Below are 21,333 nucleotides of genomic sequence, written 5' to 3' on the forward strand. Positions count from 1 at the left end.
ACGTTTTTTTCTGGACCAGATAAAAAATTCAAGAAGCAACGACCAGCGTGGTCAGAGCTAACAGTGAGACATTGCATCATTCTAAGAAACTTGTCTGCCAAGGCCTATGAACATCCAAGGTCCAAGGCGCTGCTGAAATTTCCATGTCGAAATACGCTGCAGAAATATATTGGCAGAATATCTCGAGAAATCGGATTTTGTGAATTGCTGTGCTGTCGGCTGCAAGCAGAACTTGAATCGCTACATAGAGCGGATGCTAAAACATGTGGACTTGATGTGGATAAAATGAGAGTCCAACAAAAGCTAGAATATCATAGGCAAGCAGACGCTTCTCTTGGGGAAGCTGATTTCAGTTCTGACCTACTTCGCCACTTGCATTCACCGCGTCATCCGAAGAGTAGAAGATGTGGGAATTGGTGTCGTGGGTATCGTCACCGGCAACCAACGTATGAAAGTCGTTGCGATGGATATATTGTGAAACACTTGCTCCTCATCGCTCTAATCCAACGAAACATCTATTTGTTCCCTTGGACCAAAGTCACATTGTGAAAAATATAAGATCGCAATTCCTGGCGAACGATATAGATTTCTCGCAAGAAATATCTTCCAAGTACTTGAAGACATTGTACAGAGTGCAACAGCACTCGACAATAGGGCCGATACGGTTCCATACGCGCAAGCACTTCTATCCCCCAAACATTTAAAAAACGAATGCGCGGTCAGCCATCCAATTGTTCAGCGCTCCAGTAACAGCAGTATTAGTCTACCTGAAGGACGAGGCTGGCCGTACTTGTGATGCAGATTTCACTAAAGGAAGGCCATCAATACACTTCATGAAAATCATAGAGAAGTGGTTTACTCTCATGAGTGTGAGCAACAGTAAAACACATTCATCGAAATGATCCTGACGCACGACAGTTCACATGTGTTGATGATAACAGACTGAGATCGCTTGAACTCGAATTTCTCGCTTACATGGATCAACTCAGAAGGAAGAGCAAACCTGAGAAATTTCTCACAAAGGAAATCTACCATGCACTCGTGATAACAACGAAGTCGAATGTCTAGTGCATTGGACGTCTGCTTCTTGTCAGAAAGTTCGAGTTTTTGTTGATGAGAAAAATGTCAAGTGACCCAATTGAACCCTTGTTTGGACTCCTGCGCAGAAGTGTTGGGTGCAATGCTGCACTGGATGTAAAAAAGTGCTGTATACGGGCTGGAGAAGATGCTCAAGAGTGGAATTGTTGCTACTTCGAGTGATAGCAACGTGCAGAGTTCATCCTCTTTCTCAGCCAAAAAGACTAATTGCAGCTAACCAGCAGTACCACCCGCTCATCGAAGCGATGGAGAAACTTCTCAATGTAGCAGAAGAGAAACTGTATGACCAGCACAATGCCACTCGTTTCAAACCCGTACGTGGCCAGTCTAGCTTTAACAGGACGGTTCATCGTTCGCGCAACAAGCTAGCGAATCCCACGCGGAAATTGCATTTCACTCCTGCAGGCGCCTAAAAGCAACAATCCCCTACAGGGTCTCATCGCTCACCAGAACCAAGGAGGAGTTTACTACCCGAGCGAGGAGCTGGTAAATGTTCCGAAAGGGCTTGGGAGATTTTCTAATACCATGTTCAACAAAGCAATCTCGATTCCTAAGTCGTTAGAAGTCTGTGTTGAAAGAAGGGTCTGGGCTGTCATAGAACTTCTGCTCCGATCCGAAAAGTGTGACGAAAAGCAATGAAAGATGGTTGTGCATCTCATTGCAAAGATGTTTATGAAGCCCGTTTTCACGCACTATACCGTTGTAGTGACAGACAGAAACAGGGTGACAAAGCTTCTTGAGCAGAAACCGTTGTCCCTTGAAGTGTTGAAGCTATAGCTGGCCAAGTCTGTGAAGCCGTGATGTTGTTCTTCATGAGGAAGTAGTCAATGCGTAATAATTTTACTTGCCCACAGCTAGGGTGAAATAAACAGTTGATATGCGTACTCGTGTCTCTACTACGCGGCGTCCTTGATTTTTGCCTGTTTACCGAACCAGACTGATCGCTCTTCTTTCTGCTTGGTCCTGCGCCGGTACTGCAACCGCGTTTATGATTTACTTGACACTGATGTGAAATATGTTTAACATCTACATGTGACAATCTTCTAGCAGTCACAGTAATTCAATTTTCATACCCGAAATGTTGAACAAGAAGTCGCTGCTGCACCCCGCCCATTGGAACGGCCCTTCCCGACCCATAGATGCGCCGCGCGAGCGGAGCTTCTATGGAGCGTGACGCAACCCCATAGAGCGTGGCGCCACCTCTCGTTAAAAGCGCGCAACTGCGCGGCGGAACGCCAGCAATGGGAGAACGAAACGTCTTCCTGGTATCTAGCTGGAGGACGCGTTGGGAATAACTATTTAGCCACCGTGTTCTGGTTCTTTTCTTTATGCGTGATTCGCATACTTGGTTCGCCTGGTTTACACAGTGAACGAAACGAGTCAGCTTCTTCATGATTAGTGACAGCAAGGACGAGGTAATGGGCCACGTGTAGACAAATTTTGCAGTGGGTCGGTAAGAAGTGGATAACCTGTCATAATATATTACCAATATGAGTGCTCTAGCTTTATGATTGTGCTTCACGAAAGGGGCCGAATGTCAGTCGTTGTTCTGGCAGCACTACAAATGCCGCCGAGAACAAATTTAGCGAAATTGAGCGCAACGTTTGATTCAGTCGAAACCTCAGCAGTCATGGAGGCATTCCGGAACTAGGGTGTAGATGAGCCATATGTAAATATACTGGAAAATATCTACAGCGGCTCCACAGCAACCGTAGTCCTCCATAAAGAAAGCAACAAAATCCCAATAAAGAAAGGCGTCAGACAGGGAGATAGGATCTCTCCAATGCTATTCACAGCATGTTTACAGGAGGTATTCAGAGTCCTGGAGTGGGAAGAAGTGGGGATAAAAGTACATGGATAATACATTAGAAACTTGAGATTCGCTGATGATATTGCCTTGCTTAGTAACTCAGGAGACCAATTGCAATGCATGCTCACTGACCTGGAGAGGCTAAGCAGAAGGGTGGGTCTGAAAAGTAATCTGCAGAAAACTAAAGTAATGTTTAACAATCTCGGAAGGGAAAAACAGTTTATGATAGGTAGCGAGGCACTGGAAGTGGTAAGGGAATACATCTACTTAGAGCAGGTAATGACCACGGATCCGGATCATGAGACGAAAATAACAAGAATAAGAATGGGCTGGGGGGCGTTTGGCAGGCATTCTCAAATCATGAACACTCGGTTGCCACTATCCCTCAAGAGAAAAGTGTATAACAGATGTGTCTTACCAGTACTCATGTATGCGGCAGAAACCTCGAGGCTTACGAAAAGGGTTCTGCTGAAATTGAGGACGACGAAACGAGCTATGGAAAGAAAAATGATGGGTGTAACTATAAGGGATAAGAAAAGAGCAGATTGGGTGAGGGAACAAACGCGGGGAAATGACATCTTAGTTGAAATCAAGAAAAAGAAAGGGGCATGGGCAGGACATGTAATGAGGAGGGAAGATAACCGATGGTCATTAAAGGTTACGGAATGGATTTCAAGGGAAGGGAAGCGTAGCAGGGGGCGGCAGAAAGTTAGGTGGGCGGATGAGATTAAGACGTTTGCAGGGACAACATGGCCACAATTAGTAAATGAGCGGGGTAGTTGGAGAAGTGTGGGAGAGGCCTTTTCCCAGCAGTGGGCGTAACCAGGCTGATGATGATGATGATGATGATGATGATGAGCGCTACGTTATGAAAATCTTTGTGAAGTTAAATGAGTTGGATCAAACCCAGTGTCTGTTAAAAAAGTTATCTTAACCAAGTTTTGAAACTTGTGTTATGGCCTCTATCAGCTATGCTTTCCATTGTCCTGATCAAGCTATAAGTTACAACCTGTTTTATTTGGCGGAAATGAGAGGGTGTTCATGTTGCATGCCATGTCTGACTGAACCGACTGAATTACTGATCCCTCGTTTTGTTTCCCTATCTTCAAGGGCTCACGTGAAGGGATTTAGTTAGCAATTATGGAGAATTAGGCTAGCGAACAGATCAGGCTGGTTGTTTATGTGTTCATATTATCTGCGCAGACGAAAGCCATTGCAACGGGAAAGGTGCAACAGAAAATATGGCCTTGGCTTTCCATCCCGCATTCCCTAAAACTCCTCCTTCGACCACGCTTTCGCATTATTAAGGCTTTATGGCATTTTATATTGGTGCATTACTTAAACGATCAACATCTCTATGGCTGTCAGAGAAATGCAGCGAATCTATCCAATTTGGGGAATCGGTACTCCACCTAGCTTCTTTAGAAGAGTTCTGTAATGTGTAAGCCAATCTTAGCGTTGGATGCATTTGCAATACCCGTGTCAAGGCGACACAAACACACTTCACATTTAGTGCGGAAAGTGCACGTGTCGATTTAGTTCACGCCGCTCCGCAGCAATACAAAAATTCACAAGAGACATTTTGTTCATATTCCGCACCATCATAAACGTGAGTGTACGTAATTTAGGATAACAATTCCAGTGACATCATGGTTGTCGGCTTCAGACAATTTCGCCGTCATTTTGTACGACTACAGGCGATGCAGCGAAACAAGATACAGCGTCAACATGGTCACTTGTGGTTACATTGCTCGACAAGGCTTTGGTGTCCTGTCGTTCAGCTTGCAGTTTTCCAAGCCGCATACTTCCACGTTCTCAAGCACCTTGCGCTGCGTAATCAGGACACCTGCTCCTCTATTCGCTTCTTTCACGTATACATATGCGCAGCACAATCAGCATGATTCTCTTGGATTTGGCCGATGGCTTATGCAGCTGCTTGTAGCTGTGCGATCAGAGCAGGCGACATCTGTCACGATAGGGATGCTCGATACTACGCTTCTCCGTAAAGGCTTGGTGACACATTCGGCTGCGCCACCATATTGTGTCAGAACACGTAAATGAGCGCTGCGATGGACAGCAGGAATCTAGTTTTTGCACTCGGGGCAAAATTATAATTTTCGTAGTTTGTTCGATTACCTGCATTGTAATATTCACATGCCACCTTAAAACAAACGTTAAGCACTTACAGTAAAGCAATACTAAAACAAGTTTCAAGACCAACAGATAACTAGTCGTTTTTACCACAGTTTCGCTAACAAATTTGTTCAAAACACAAAGTTGATGCATATTGTGTACACTACTGGTTTTGGAGGTTGACTTTAAAAAAGACTTCCGCAACTTTTGACCTGAAGGCTTTAGCTGGGCCGTGCCATAAAAAGATTTAGGGCAAAACAATGTGAATAAATACAGCATTTTCCCAATAGCTAAAGGTAATATATTCAATATATTAGGATACAAATCAACTGTGAGAATAAGAATGATAAGAAGCACGTGATCGGAAACAGTCTTACAATAGAAGACACAAGCTATGCGAGTGTCAGAAAGTGAACTCAAGGTCTTGGTTTCCATCACAGCCTTGGTTGACGAATTTCAAGCCATGCAAAATGCGAAAAAAAGTGCTCGTGGACATGTGATTAGGTGCACGTTAAGGAACCCTAGAAGATCAGCAATATTTAGATGTGCCTGACTACTAATAATATAATAAACGCAATATCAGATCGTGGTTTTGGCTCGTGACAGCACAGAATTTATCATTATTAATAACTGGAAAGGAAAAGCCTCATAAATATAGTGCCTAAATATATTGTTGAAAAGCCTATTTGTCTTAGTTCCGTTATGCAACGACCCATGATGAGAACAGAAATTTGAGAAAGCAAAGCATAGTGATACATCTCTCTTAAAGAAAGGGAATCCTTGTTTCCAGAATATAGGGCGTGAGAACTTTTAAGATTTCATGAAGTTTTAAGAATTGCCCAGTGCACATAACATAATTATAGCCATAGAAATGTATTACTGGATAGGCGGACATTACTTGCACGAGAAATGGAAACAAATATTCAGGTGAGCAAAGTAATTCACCAATCAACTCCACAGTTAATTACTTTATGGCACACATGGCCTTTTATGAATTGTAGCTGGTGACGTTGTAAGGCGATTCGACGTCAAGTGAGTTTGCAGATTCAAACCAGATTGCAGATGTGCGCTGGGAAACCCACCATGAAAATTCCTTGTTGTCGCACCTAATTTTTATCAAAATGTTATGGTATTCATTGAAGCGCAAATGTATCTGGAAGAGATATGTATTTCGCCCCACGCTTTGGGAAATACCTATAAACACGTGTCGTCCTAGACATCCATTTCAAGTGGATACATCTTGCAGTCACACTGGCTACAATTCGCAAATCGCAGCATGCGTCGTAATGTGATTAATTGTAATGTTAGGCAGCGAATTTATGCTTATTTTTCAATGGGTGTTTTGATTTCGTACGCTGCTGTTGTCCGCGTCTTCGAATAGTCCAGCTACAGGACAGGAAGGATGCTATCGGCCTCAGGCGATTTTTGAAAATTCTGGAACTCTTATAAATGGCCACCTACGTTCTCTGGGAGTTTTGTGTTGTTGTGGCTTAGCATTTATATTTGCACTCATTGTACCAGCCAGATGTGACGCGGGAGATTTCATGTACAAGTAAAACCACCGCAGGTGTGCAACCGGAAAACCGAAATGTAGTTCAAGACAGCTCACCAACACGTTCAGGCTGCCGAGAGCCAGAGGAGGCCATGAACACAAACTCGAGATCACTGACAATGGGAGACTCAGGATTGTATACTTATTACAAACATAAAAACAGATCAGTTCAATTTAACACTTGCGTCGGTTTAACTGTAATAGAAGCAAAATCAACCTTCACCGTCATTTTGTTACAGATGCGGCACCTTTTCAAGTAAAGAGAGTCGGCTACTGTCCGTTGCAGTTAGACGTCTATGTCTAAATGGCAAGCTCTCTAGCAGATATTAGCCGACGAATCGAAACGACAGTTGTGATGCTTGACAGTGACGGGTAATTAGGATGGTCAAGCGAAGCCATCAGCTGTGGATGATTTCTCAGTTTTTTTTTTTTACTTGCGCTATCCCAAGTGTACTTTCCTAGTCCTGGCTACAATAAGATCATGCGCTTCATAGATGACTCAGGCGCGAGGATAGCGACATTTACCAGCTACAATCTTGTCAGCCTTGCGCTTGTAGGTTATAACACTGCCTTTTTCCTCTAATACGCAAAATGAGGGAATTGTCAGTGTCGCAGCATATGTCGTCACAAAGAAAAAGAAGGGAGGAGAAACAAATTTTTAGGAGCATACGTATTGAAGATGAGCATCGTGTGAAGGACTGCAGGGGATTCATTTAAAAAACCGATCTATTGCTAATTTTTTTATGATTCCTCAATTAGTTTCGTGAGACAGTGATTCCACCTCCGCTGTGACGCTCAAGAACAGCTCCTAACTGCCAATGAAACCTGGGAATCCGAACTAGTGCCAGATTTCTCATATACCCTATACCGACGCTTTGGAAAGACCACACGCATTCAACTAATCAACGCGACATAGCTCTAACGCCTCCTATCTTCAAATTGATAGAGGGAATGCTAAGCACGAGCCAACAACACTATATCAAACAAGTATAGCTTGGTTTGCAGCCCATGCAGGCTGGCTTCCGGCCGAACATGCGCGCACATGACTGCCTATGATTGCTACGCAAAGTGATTAAGCGCAAGTCCCGCAAACAGGTGTCTGAATGTATTCTAGCAGTAGATATGCGTAAAGCATTCAGCAATGCGAAACAATAGGTCATCCCACAGCATTAGCAGCCAGGTATCAAGCCAAAGAACATAGAATTGGATCCAAAACTTTCTCTAAAGCAGACAAATCTAGCTCTATGGAAAGGCACTGGGATGGAGTACGAAGTCCTACTAAGCGTATAGTGAAGTACCCTATGGCTATATCCTCGGATATATGCTATTCGAGTTGGCCATGACACGGGTGGAACAGAGTTTTGAGCGAGACACAGTAGCCCGTTTTATAGTTACGCCAACAAAATAATGGTACGGATGGAAGCGACATATTATTGGGAAGTGCACGTCATGCAAATCGAACTGCAATAACCATGCTCAGCCCTACTGATACCTTAAATAACCTCGGACTTCAATTGTCACCACAGCAGACGAAAATTACGAACGTAAACAGAAAGAAAATTAATAATGTAAGCAAGCATCACGCTACACATAGGCCAAAGCGATCTCGCGTTGACTAATGGACCAATTTGGTTATTCGGGGCATCAATTCCTAGCTGCAAAAAGCTCCTAGCAATGGATTCGCACACTGAAGCACAAATGGAGACCATTGTTACATATGCTTGCACAAATATCAAGCAAGTATGGAGGAGGACGTTAGAAAGCGTGCTAAACGCTTCCAAAACAGCAATGGTTGGAAGGATTCCTTACGGGGCATCAATTCACGGCTTCTGTAAAGAAGACTTTGGCGATATCCAAAAGTTGCAAAACGCAACCCTTCGTGCAATAACTGGACTAGCGAATCATGCAAGGAACGAGGACCTGCTCAAGCTGCTAATCATACCACACATTCGGGACATACTCGATGAAGCACAAATACAAAAGTGATACTGCTTAGACAAGATGACTTTGGGAAAACAGATTATGGCATGGCACGCAGAGCCGGGGCCCTCAGAATTCCCCACATCGCCGCCATGGAAAGCACCACTGGGCATACGGAAGCAAGAACACTGTATGGCCATGCGAAACACAGAATCTCGAAATATATTTGAAAAGTAATTGGAACTAGGAATGCCGTACCACACCATTGACATCTGAGCGGACGCTGCAATCAGAAACGAAATAGTCAGCATGGCCTGGTTTAGCACATCTGCACCCAACACAGTGGCTATCACACACGCCGTCTTTTCAGGGGTGCAAATTTACACGCAGAACAGTTGCCGTATTGGAAGCGGGCAGCACCATTTCAATTCACATGTGACACATTGCAGAGCAGAGTGCGCGAAATAATTATCAGATCGTTACTCACTCGTACAACGCGGTGGCCGAATTACCGGAGCCTACGACAGGTGATGCTGTCGCCAAGGACACTAGAAAATTGCTGAAACTAATACAGGACATTCAAATGGTGAAATTCCGTGCACACCGCCGCACACAAGCACAGATGGGGAACACGCAGCCACTTTCGCACTTAGCTCGCAAGCGGGTGGACTTGATAATACCTACATCACGGCACACACCATTTCCTCGCCATCTGGGTACCAGGGCACCCTGGCATAACAGGGAACCAAGAGGCGGATAGGATAGCTCGAGGGCATACCAACCGGGCGTCCGACACATCCAGCCTTGAGGAACCCGAGTCAGTACCCGTGGACTACTCAGATATCCTAAATTATTATAAGGGGGTCAGACTGAAGTACCCACCCCCCGATAAGAATCTAAGCAGAAAGGATGCTGTTGCATAGCGACAACTGCAGACGGGTACTTTTACGAATCTAAACCTTCTCAATAAAATTTTCCCTAGACAGTATGAGGCTAAGTGCCCATGGTGTGGAGAGAAACCAGATCTATAACACATATCATGGGCCTGTCAAAATATTGAGTTCCCAACTATCTATAAAATAAAAACCCGTGTGCGGAACAGTGGGAGAGTATGCTTTCCAGCGTAAGCTTGAACGGCCAAAAGCGCCTAGTAGAGCGAGCTCGCGGGTTGGCCATACTCAGTGGAGCCTTGGACTAGGGCACCAACACTGTGATTGAAGACAGAAGAGTCCATCAGAAGATGGAAGAGGCCGTATGAAGCGACGAAGATCTCTTTTCTAGAGCCCAATAAATGTTTTCCAATCCGATCCGATCCCCGCCATGTCCTGCTTACCAAAATATACACCTAAAGGTATGGGCCGGAAGCTCTCCTAACAGAGCACTGATGCATTGCATCGCACCAAATTTAAAGCAGAAGGTACCTCGGTCCACTTGTTTGAGGGCAAAGACAGTCTTACTCGCATGGACAATGTTTCTTTTGTGAAAGTTATGCCCACCGCTGCAGGCACACTGTACATACTTGTGAAAAGGCACCAAACCAGAAAAGCTACGACTGTGAACACCTATCCCTTCTGCACGCACTGTCAGGAGTTATGCAGAGCAGAATTCGAGCACTTTATTTCGATTCACGCAGCTTTTTCAAATTGAAGCTCCAACATTAAACACTTACTGCATGAGACATTATAACTCTCGGAAAGTGAATGTAAACTAACCCTGAAAGACATGAAGCCATCTCGACATATGGCAGACAAAGTGGCTTGTTCGAGTAGTGTATGAAGGGTCAACCAGGCTATGAGAGGGTGACGGAACTGAATATACACCTAGTAAAACCACTCGACATAAAGCAAATGACCAGGTACTGAGATATATGTGTGCCTCAGTAAACAATCGAGGAACATATATACCTTTCCCACCTAATTCTTCGCAGCGGCCCAGAGCTTTCCCTTCCTAACAAAATGGCTTTGGTCATTCATTTGTCTAAAGGACACTACGTCTACGATATTGCCATGATTGGTAAGTCAATAGAGGCGGCTGCAGAGAAATAAATATAATATAACGAAAGTAACCTGCATATTATGTCAATCATGGTTCGTAAGAGGACAGGCATACCGTTGCTGGGCTTGGGATGGTAAGTGATTTGTCGAAGCCGCTCTCAACTTCCTGACAATTCTGACACCTTTTTCCTGTAGGGTCAACAAGCCACGCCGTGAGTGAGTAGCCTCTAGTGGATTGGCGGCTAATGTTAACGATTGTGTTGTTTCCCAAGGCGTCATCAAGAAGGAAAGTTTCTTGAATAGTTCCGGTGAAGCCCTTTGTTTCGTACATCACCTGTAAGACGAAGGCAATCCTGGTTAATTTAAAGTACAATATGATACAATCATTTATATCCCTGAAACAGATGAAATTTGTGGGTAAAACCTGCCTATCAGATCGGTTTGAGAGAAGTGCACAATATAGCCACCTCTGTACAACAGAATCGTCGGTACCAGTAAACGAAGGACCGTCTAACAAAAGAAAAACAAATATATGAGAGAAGAGCTTTCTAAAATAAAACAAATATTTTCATGTAATACAGGATGCAAAGGGAACCACAGTTCATTATGATAAAAGCAGCAAATGTTTCTTTCAAAAGTGAAATCATGTGAGATTTAGTTCAATACTTACATAATAAATGTATGCTGTCTTCACACACAGACGTGCACAATACATGATATATTTGCACAAAGTAATTTGTTTAAGAAAACCGAAGCTTTATTTTATTTATTTTTTTTTTGTCGTGGATGAGGCGAGTTAGGCATTCTGGGTGATGTACAATACCTAGTTTTCGCGACGACCCCCGAACACAATGGTGGACACATTGTGATGCCGAGGAAAACATTGGATGTTGAGCCTCTATAAACATAACACTGTATCGTCAATTGTTTCTTAAATAAAATAAATTATGGGATTTTACGTGCCACAACTACTTTCTGATTATGAGGCATGCCGTAGTGGAGGACTCCGGAAATTTCGATGACCTGGGGTTCTTTAACGTGCACCTAAACCTAAATACACGGTTGTTTTCGCATTTCGCCCCCATTGAAATGCGGCCACCGTGGTCGGGGTTCCATCCCGTGACACCATAGCCTCTGAGCAACCATGACGGGTTGAATCCTTTCTATCTTTAGAGAAACGTTCTAATGTTTGCTAAGAAATCGTCAACTAAAAGTCCACATAAACAAGCATTACGCCCATACTGGCAAATAATTATGAGAGCAATGTTTAGTTTATGGTGACTTGCTTGATTTCTTCGGAAACTTTAAGAAGGTGTTTGATAAACGACAAGAATTGACATCTTCAAGTTAAGCTTCCTTCCCGGAACAAGTGTGCTCTGGAACTATTTAGCTCTTTCGTTACCGCTAGTAATGCGCTCATTTTTGGTGCGTTTGTTTTAACGTTTGATTTCAGGACAATAGTCGCAACGTATACCGCGATAGTTAAAATTAAAGCTTGATATTTAGCATTTACAATGCATGTCAAGGAGTAATAACTGCTCAGATAGTTATTCGCATTTTCTACGTGAAAATTCAAGGAAGCACCTCAAGGAACACAGATTACCGAGTAAAAGATAAAATATACAAAATAAGCGCCTGCTTCCCAGTTCCTGAATTCTGTAAATTAGATCACATACACCAAGAAATTATCATTAAGATTTGTTGGTGTCAATACTAGACACGCAGCCCTTTACTGGTCTACAGCGGTAGGCGGCCGTTTTGTTCATGCTCGTTTCTCTTCCACTCTATTTTCCCCTTCCACTCTCTCTTATTACCCCCTTAACCCTTCCCCCCTGAAGGGTAGCTAACTGGAACTACCTCTGGTTATCCTCCCTGCCGTTCTCTAAATTCTTTTCTCTCTCTCTCTATTTTTCAGGGAGCATTTGTTTTTACTCCTTGCAACAGACACCTAGTTCGTTATATGCGGCACTTTTTACGCTCGCGAAGCAATGGTTGTCAGTTTTGGGAAGCATGCAATAGCCTCGTCATAATTGGATATTTTGTTCGATTAGCTTTTCTGTGCAAGCAAAGTGCTTTTGTGTGCATTCAACTAGTCCTGGAGCCTCCACATGCTTTGTTTAGTTCCCGTACAGTGCTATACTGTAATTTGAAGTTTTGCACCAAAACCCACAGTAATGCACAAGGGTACACAAAGGAGCTATTCGCAATGTAAGAGATCAGAGTAATAGCCAAGCTACGGCCGAAGGTCGGTCTGGGATCAACTGCGTGTTTCTGTGTGAGTGGAAAGCCGAAAGGAAGGAAAGGATTTCGCGTAATACTTGAACACATGCTGATGAAGCACGGATGAATGATAGCAACCCACAGACGAAAAAATAATGTTGCACTTGATATTAGTCGAACACAAACTACAAGATGACACGCACTCATGAGCGTATACCTTCGTTTGAAACATCGTTGAAAGAGGCGATATATCTGATCGGAAAATTGACAACTCGAGAGACGCTTGTGTATATTCGCTGCTGCTCTCGTACAAAAATGGCGCTGGGGAATCGACCAAACCACAAGTTTTGCGTCGTTTCATTGAGTATGTGAGCACTACACGCTAGGTTCGACGATACCTTCAACGGAAGCTTTATGTTTTACCCAATCGGCCGCAAAATCGTCAGATCTGAGAAATAGTTCAAGTTCAGTCAGCATTTCAGATGGTGTATAGCGGTGTTGGTATAGAATAATTCCAGTGGAAATGTTTAACAACGCTTTGAAAGAACTGTCGATCAAGTAGATCGCTTTCTGTGCGCGTGGTAGCGAAAGAGTTAGGCGAAGGTGCTCGCTGTCTGCCTGATGTTGTTTATGTCTACACTTAGCGATAGTGACCACGTGTTCATGATTAAGTTTGTTGCACTGGTTGAACGTTGCTTGATTTCTCTGTTATGTATTATAGTATCTTTCTTTTTTCATTTTGTTGTTCAGAAATTTCCCTTACTAGGCTCGAGTAAGTGCTATAAATATTAAAAAGGAATTGCTGCAACCTTGCCTAGAAGGGGTTCGAGACTACTACACAGAGCAAACGTGTTTATGAGAAAGTTGTTGAGCTACCTGAAAAATTTTCGATCCAGCATTCTGTTTTCTATACATGCTACATTAAAAGTTATTTCCAAACCTGAAATAAAGCCCGCGAAATAACATAAGTCCTGCGCCTTTGTTGACCGTCCGGATCACAAATCTAAACCACACAAGTTTACAATGTTACCCACCGAAGTTATAACGCTAATATCTGGGTTGGAATTTCGCAAAACATTCATAAGGCTAGTAGCTGTTTCACGGAATCTGTAAACTAATATCAAATGTATTCACTTGCGACGCACAGGCACTGTTTACAGACAGCGATCTGTTTTCTGTCTAGACTGACAGAAATGTATATTTCAAGACGCTTCAATTGTTTTGAAAGACACCAGTTATTGGAAACATTAAGAACACATGAAGCCATATATAGATTTTTTTTAGTGACTACAATTTCGCTTCCCCTCTCAAATGTCACAAATAATGTTCAAATCGCTGGAGCGATTGTTTCAAAAGGGGATTTCTTAATATTACGTACATGTGAATACGAAAGTCAAAGATGGCTCTCAGCTAAATCTTTCTCCTAATTCTCCAAAACGTGGTAACGCACTTCGTTGTCGTGCAACCAAATAGGCTAGAAAATACATGCAGAAATCTCAACTGCCTCTATGGATATTCTTCGTTCTGTGGTGGAAAACCTGTACTTACAAGTATGGGCTCGCTGGAAAGCTCGCTTTCGGGGTAGAGCGTTTTGACAAAGATGCTCTTCAGGATCAATGCCGGGTAGAATCTTTCACCTTGAAAGCACTCGTCATTAGCAGACTGTAATATTTCCGCACCTGCTTTGGCTGATGCTATTTGTGACGCAAATTCACGGTGGTAGGTGCCCGTGGTACCCTCGCCGTCGACCACCGATTCACTGGTGTTACATTTCGCAGTTTCATTGGGAGTAATAAGCACCTGAAAATGATAGATACCACCAGAAGGTCCTTCATTACTGAACGGTTACCTCTGCTGCCTATCACATGAGCGGACGTTTCTGGTGAGCCGTCAGTTAACACATTGGCTCCTACGTTTGCACATCAAATAAGAAACATTGTGCAGCAGCAACGGCAACAAACGCTCGCCTACGAATTGCCGTCCCGTGCCTTTAACCACCAGCTGAAAATTACTCCAACATATAATCTTTGCTAACCTTGCAGACTTTCCGGACCCAAGCTCACATTTAGGGGTAAGCGCAAATGAACCCTCTGTGAAATCTGCGAGATCACGTTTGAAGCCGCGAAAGAAGCGATTGATGAAGGAGGAAAGCGCGTGCAGGTGAAGGCAATCGCCGCGTCCGTGCCCTTTCCGTTTGTGCTGCGACGACGCAGTGTTCTTTGTGAACGTTCGCCGCTTCTAAGCGTTTGCGCGTAACTAACGTTCACGTAGAGCAACGTCGCTGCAATGTTTTTGTAATGCCAAAAACCTGTTTTCCTCGTTTATAGTGATGTGAAAACGATGACTAACTTGCACGAATAGACTAAAGAAAATACCTAAGTATTATTCACTTCGCAATTGGCACTCATATTGGCTATAAAAATTATGTGGACACTAAAACCTCGTTCACTCAGTTGGCGCTGTCATCCCACCATCCGTCTTAGTGTGCTTTCGCGATATCAATGGCACCTCACTCGTCCTTTGCACGTAGCGCCCTAAACAGTTACGACCTGTGCGAAGAGCGCTTTACTGCAAAAAGGAAAAGCAAAAAGGAAAAAGCCCAAGTGCATACGCCGCCCTACTGCAGTAAATTAGCAATGCAGCGGAGTGAGCGCAGGGCTAAGCCTTTCTACGCCTGTGCGCATTGTGAGCATTATGCACAATATTGCGATAATAAGAGCCTTCCTGCTGAACAGCTGTGTGCATGCAACATTGACACGACACGGCCTCACGTCTTGCAGCTTCCATGTGTGAGCCACTGTCGGCGGTGCTCCCTACGACAGCCCCGCGAATACCTTAGTCTATACGTACCAGGCTTACAAATAGCGCTGATTTTCGTGTTGCTGTTGTGCTATTTCAAATGTCTATGAATGAAGGAACTAATTTTGTTTGCCTTTTTAGGAAGGGGAAGGGCCGGGGGGAGAGAGGTATGTCCATGTCCATAGGGTTGTGGGCTTCGCCAGGTAGTTGGTCTTTAGGCTTTTCATTGAAATGCCGATATACGCTGCATATGGGCATGTTAAGTTGATGCATGTTCTTGCTGCAACGGAGCAGTTTCTGCGGGTGCCAAGGCGCGTGCGCCAGTGCGTGGACCCCGCGTATCGTGGAAGCGCCGTCCAAGTAGCTCGAGCACAACGTTATGTATTTCAGTGCGTCGCTTTAGGGAAGAAACTGCACATTTTTGAGCGATTGTATTTGGCTCTTCCGCGAATTTTCGTGGTAGTCAGTGGTGCATAGTGGTCGGACAATCAAAGCCTATACAAAGATTCAGATTGGAGCGCGACGTGTTATCGCGCAGCCAAATTGCAGGATGCGTTCGTCGGCGACGGCAAAATAATGTACCTCGTGGAGGCGTCCATATTCTTCGGCAACCAATCTGTGCAGGCGTTCATGCCGCTGTAGTCAGGGCACACATGAACGACGGGCTTATATGCACAGTCACCTTTGTTATACCGTTACGCATTTGTTGGTTGATGGATCCATCCTTGAAAGAACTAGGCAATCGAACAACAAATGCTACATAAAACTATCACTGCAGCAAATAAATGCCTTCAAGAGCCTGAGTACCTTAAAGAGACATGAATGATAAATCATATCATAACAAGCCAACAAACACTGACACCAAGGACAACATAAGAGAAATTACTTGTGCCTAATAAATCAAATCAAAATGATAAATTGATGGAAATGAAAGCGGATGAAAAAATAACTTCGCCGCAGGTGGGGAACGATCCCGCAACCTTCGTATTACGTGTGCGATGCTCTACCAATTCAGATACCATGGCGCCATTTCCCCATCCACTTTCTTGGGTATAAATGTTTCCTCCCTGGGAGTGCCCGCCAGGGTGCAACTTACCAACCTTAGCGGTGGATGTGGAACATCCTTTCTGACGCAGGCGTCACGAGACTGTGATCTTTTTGGGCGAACGCAACCGGTCAATAAACCCACACATGCTTCCTCAAGGCATGAGAAGTGGACTAACTGAAGTGGATGAAGAAAAAACTTGCCGCTGGTAGGGAGCGATCCCACTACCTTTGCATTACGCTAAGGTTGTGAAATCCACTTTCTTGGGATACTCAAGAAAGTGGATGGGGAAACGGCGCCGCGGTGGCTCAATTGGCAGACCCTCGCACACGTCGGTGGGTCCAGAGGTTGGAGCAGACCAGCGGATTTGATGTTTGGTACTTTACGCCGCCGACAGTCATGACAAGCTTTCACGTAGTGCACAACAGAAAAAAATTGTTGCTCGGAGTAAAATTTCTGTCGCATGTGCCCTATTGTTGCGGAGAAAAGTTATTGTCCGGCACAGGTGTGACATGCCTGCAAAACTTGCTCACGCATTGCCGTAAGGAGGATAGTAAGGAACGTTTCTTCACTCATTTCAGTTTCACTTGCACAGTAGGTTGCTCCGCGTGCAATAGGATGTCGGTCCTCATAGCAGCGAGCGTGGAATAACTTCGTCAGCCACTGGAAGTTTCCAGATAAGAGAAATAAGTTCTTTGTCCACACGCTATAGGCCAGACATCCGGATCGAATCAACCGCATCAAAAAATAGCAATTTTTTTTAAAAGTCTAAGGAAGTCAACAGAGTCAAAGCACGTGCCAGGCAGAGAGCTTCGCTGTGTTATTGTCCAGATCGATCGACGATGTTAATTTCGTACTCCTAAAGGCGGAGGCTCTAACGAGAGAGGCGGTCTGATGGATTCCTGAAATTTGCAAACCAAGAATGCAAATGGCGGTCGCTAGCTGCTTCAAAAGGCCGGCCATACAGGAGGATTGAAACATACTGATTACCCAAACGATTACAAAGTACTCCTTTTTGTGGTCGAGTAGTTAGCCTCTGCCTTTGTGCGACAACAGCTCGCGGAACGCAGTTTCGCGGTCCGTACCATCACGCTATTGAACAAGAATGGCTTCGAGCCTGACAACGCTGGCGTCTTTGTGAATTTCAATTTGAGGAGCATTGCCAAACTTCGCGAGCACCGGAGTTGCTTCAAGTCCTTTACGCAACTCTGTAAACGCCTGTTCTTGCTCTTTCTTACACACGAAGAAACATCATTTCGTGTTATTCCTGGTAGAAGTTTAATTATTTTTGAGAATTAAAAAAAAAGAACAAGACGGTAGCAGGGGTAGAGGCCGAAAAACCGCTGAACAGCCTTCTTGTCTTGAGGAAGCTGCAACTCCGCGATGCCAGCAAACTCCTTATGGTCTCACCGAATGCCCCGGGGCGTGATCCCGTGACCGATAGACTTGAGTCCCTGAAAACATAATCGAAAGTTTTCTAGCTTGATTTTGAGATTTTTCTACCTGATAGCATTGTGAACACTCATCACACACACCATCTGCTGCTCAAACGTGCTTGAAAACACAGTGACATCGTTCAGGTAGACCAGGCACGTCTGCCATTTCAGTTCCACGAGTCGTGGCGGCACAGATGCCGAATGGGAAGACCTTAAATTCGCATAGCCTCTCAGGAGTCACAAATACAGTGTTCTCGCGCTCACGCTCGTAGACATTGAGGTACCAGTGCCCTGACTTAAGTTATAACGAGGTTAAGAATTGGCCATGAAGTAGATACTCCAAGCCATCGTCAATCCGTGACAGGAGGGGAACATTGCATTTGGTGACTTTGTCAAGCCATCCGCAGTCGACGCAGATGTCCTTTGTTATCTGAATGACGGAACACGCCCACGGAATAGCCGAAGGGTGAATAACGTCTTTATTTTCTATTTCTTTACTTTTGAGTTTAACCACCTTTCGTTCCATTGGCCACACGTGGTATGGATACTGACGAACTCGGCCTGCTGTCTTCTTCATTAAAATACGGAGTTTCGAAACGGAGTCCCGCTGCACCGGATTCTGTGAAGAAGCACTCAAAGACTTCGCTCACGTGTCCTAACAGCCGCTGATTTGGTAGCACCGACAAGCATGCAATAATGAGAAGGCGGCTGCTCAGGCTGGTAGCAGTTGTCATGCCCGGTGATATCACTTCTAATATATCGACGTCAAAGAGATCAGTAAATTTATTGAAGAACGCTCCAGCTGTGACTGAAGGACGTGCTGAAACTCGTTGTTGAAGTTCGCCAACACAACTATCGATCGCTTCCTTGGCAGCTAAAGAATGCCTCGAGATTTCAAGATGGATCAGCAGCCGAGTATTTTCCTCGGCAATGTCCCCATATTCGTTGAATACACCGCTGGTTACAAGGACTAACGCGCTACTTCTGGGCGATAACGTGTTGCTGTCGACGAAGCGCAAGGCATTGTCATGCCTGTCGTAATTACTCCTTTCCATGGCGTGCACCGTGGAAAATGTTACCAGCAACTCGCAAAAATTAGTGGTGGCTCCATTAGTCGGCAACAAGACCATACCAAGAATCTAGTCTAAAACAACTAGGCAGGATAAAAAAATCTCCGACGTACGTAAAGCCGTGAATATTCATTCGTACCCAGGGGATTTAATTCGGTATGAATATTTGACCCCAATCCATTGGTAGATTTTTTTTTTAGCTTACAAGCAACGTCGGTGCTCTTGGCCAAGGTGCTCCAGTGTCGGTTAATGGTGCTATTTCTTCGTCTACAGTTACTGGAATATCAAACATTACCTCTTCTCTTGCGGTACTTCACTGTGTCTCCAGATCACCTTGCTGGCGTCGTTGTCGTAATAAAGGTTCTTCAGTGCACTTAATATTAGTGACCTCGCCTGCTGAGTTCGCTGGCCTCTGTTTTCCCTATGCGCAGGGCTGAGCAAGTGGTGCCTTGGAGCGCCACTAGGTAAGGCTGCGTTTAGCATAGGCATCAACCAGGTGTCGAAGAACGGTGTTCATACCGCCGTTACTCGAACGAATTACGACTGTTCGCGGAGGAGTTGTCGATCTCTACGATTCACGGAAGAGGTGCTTTTGGAGAGAACTCAAGGATACCTACTTGGCGCTTGGAACCCGTTCTGTAATTATGTGCAGCATCACAACAGCGATAACAAAAATATCTGTGGTCCGCTGTTCGCCGAACGTCACGGCTCCTCAGTCGTGTTTCAGCAGAGGACGGCGGGCTGCGAGGCATGAAGCCTACTTCAATTTGTTCAGCGGGTTGTGTGAAGGCAGAGGTATTGTACAATGGAGGACGCTGCTGTGGAGTCTCGTACCATTCAGGAACTAGGACGGCCTACCTGATTTCAGCGCGAACCATTTCAGCCATGGAAAGTTGCAATACGGGTGGGCTGCCCACAACTTCGGGATTTCTTTTTTGATAACGGCCGTGATCCCTTCCCGCAATGTACTGATGACGTTGCCGAGAGCAACGGGAGTGAGGTTACTTGGAAGCATGACGTCGATGTTATATCTGGCATGCAGCTGAAACTATTTTTCCATGGTTGTCGCTTCGGCGAGAAAGTCTGTGAATGTTGTCGGCGGGTTGCAAATGAGGCTAGCAAGAACGTATTGCTTGACACCTCGCATTAGGGGACACACTTTCTTCTCTTCAGTCACAGATGTGCCCACAAGTCCGTCTGAAGAGCTGAGCCATGTCTTACACATAAGTGGCAAAACTCTCATTCGGGCTTTGAACCATCGCCAGAAGCGCCTATTCGGATTACTGTTTTCAGTGAGCACTGGAATGAACATTGAGAAACTACCGACGAGATTCATCTCACGATATCAACGCCGCCTAATGATTCTCGAACCACGTCCACATTGAATCCTCGAGAGCAAAATGCACACTGCGAAGCTTGCACCCTCGGTTCCAGTCGTTAAAGCTGGCGAGACGCCCGAAGTGTTCAAGGCAATCGTTCGCGTCTTCAAAGCGCCGCCATGAAATGAATCCGGCCTCCGGGATTGACGATGCACTGTTCTTCAGTGGTAATCATGGAAAGTGGTGGATACAGTGTCATCGCACGCTCAGCTAGAAGACCGTGCCGTGGCTGGAGTCCATGAAGTGTAGAGGCGTAGTTTCTGCCAACTACTCGCCAGACTTGTGTAGAGGATACGCTCCGACGATTCACGTACCCAGCATCTCCATCAGAAAAAAGTCACGAAGTGAACAATCGATGCCTTTGCAAAACGGTGTCCTTTAAGTACTGGTTGACACTCTGAAACCGCGTGTACCACTATGCACTCTGTAATTTTCGTTGAAGGGCTGGCGGCCACACGTGCCAACTCTCATCACGCGCCCACCAACAGGCCAGAAGCGCATCTTTTTCGTTGCATAGGCCTTGGGAGATACGCTGAGCCGTCCTGGTAACTCATGGGACAGGTGGAATGACTGCCACAGTACGACTTAAGTCAGGTGAAATGGAGAGTGTCGCGACCGCGATGCATAGGTGGTGTGACTATTTGGCCAGCTATGTAGCTGACAGAGGAGGTGTGGTCTACCATGCGGTATTGACATTCTTATCACAGAAGACATTGGGAAGCATGGCCAAGGCTGTCGCGTGGTACTCAACCACACAAGGTAGTTAGCTGGAAAAGGTTGCGTCTACAGGTTATTGTCATGTCACCGCTGCTGGCGACAATGAGCTGCGGCAATAAGTGAGCGAGACAGCTGGCGATAATATTCCACGCATCTCGTC

General features: G+C 44.9%; 1 protein-coding gene across 3 annotated transcripts in view; it reads right to left on the reverse strand.

The window, feature by feature from the left end:
• The window catches only part of LOC139061293 (calcium-activated chloride channel regulator 1-like), a 209,387-nt gene that overhangs the window by 65,797 nt on the left and 122,257 nt on the right, over positions 1-21,333 (reverse strand). For all 3 annotated transcript variants that reach the window (XM_070541062.1, XM_070541061.1, XM_070541063.1), the window contains 2 exons: positions 14,276-14,527; positions 10,623-10,841 (listed from right to left, as the gene is read on the reverse strand). In XM_070541062.1, the coding sequence (XP_070397163.1) occupies positions 10,623-10,841; positions 14,276-14,527 (471 nt within the window). The remainder of the gene's footprint in view (positions 1-10,622; positions 10,842-14,275; positions 14,528-21,333) is intronic.

The sequence above is a fragment of the Dermacentor albipictus genome, chromosome 6, assembly GCF_038994185.2.
Source record: "Dermacentor albipictus isolate Rhodes 1998 colony chromosome 6, USDA_Dalb.pri_finalv2, whole genome shotgun sequence".
Classification (NCBI taxonomy): domain Eukaryota; kingdom Metazoa; phylum Arthropoda; class Arachnida; order Ixodida; family Ixodidae; genus Dermacentor; species Dermacentor albipictus.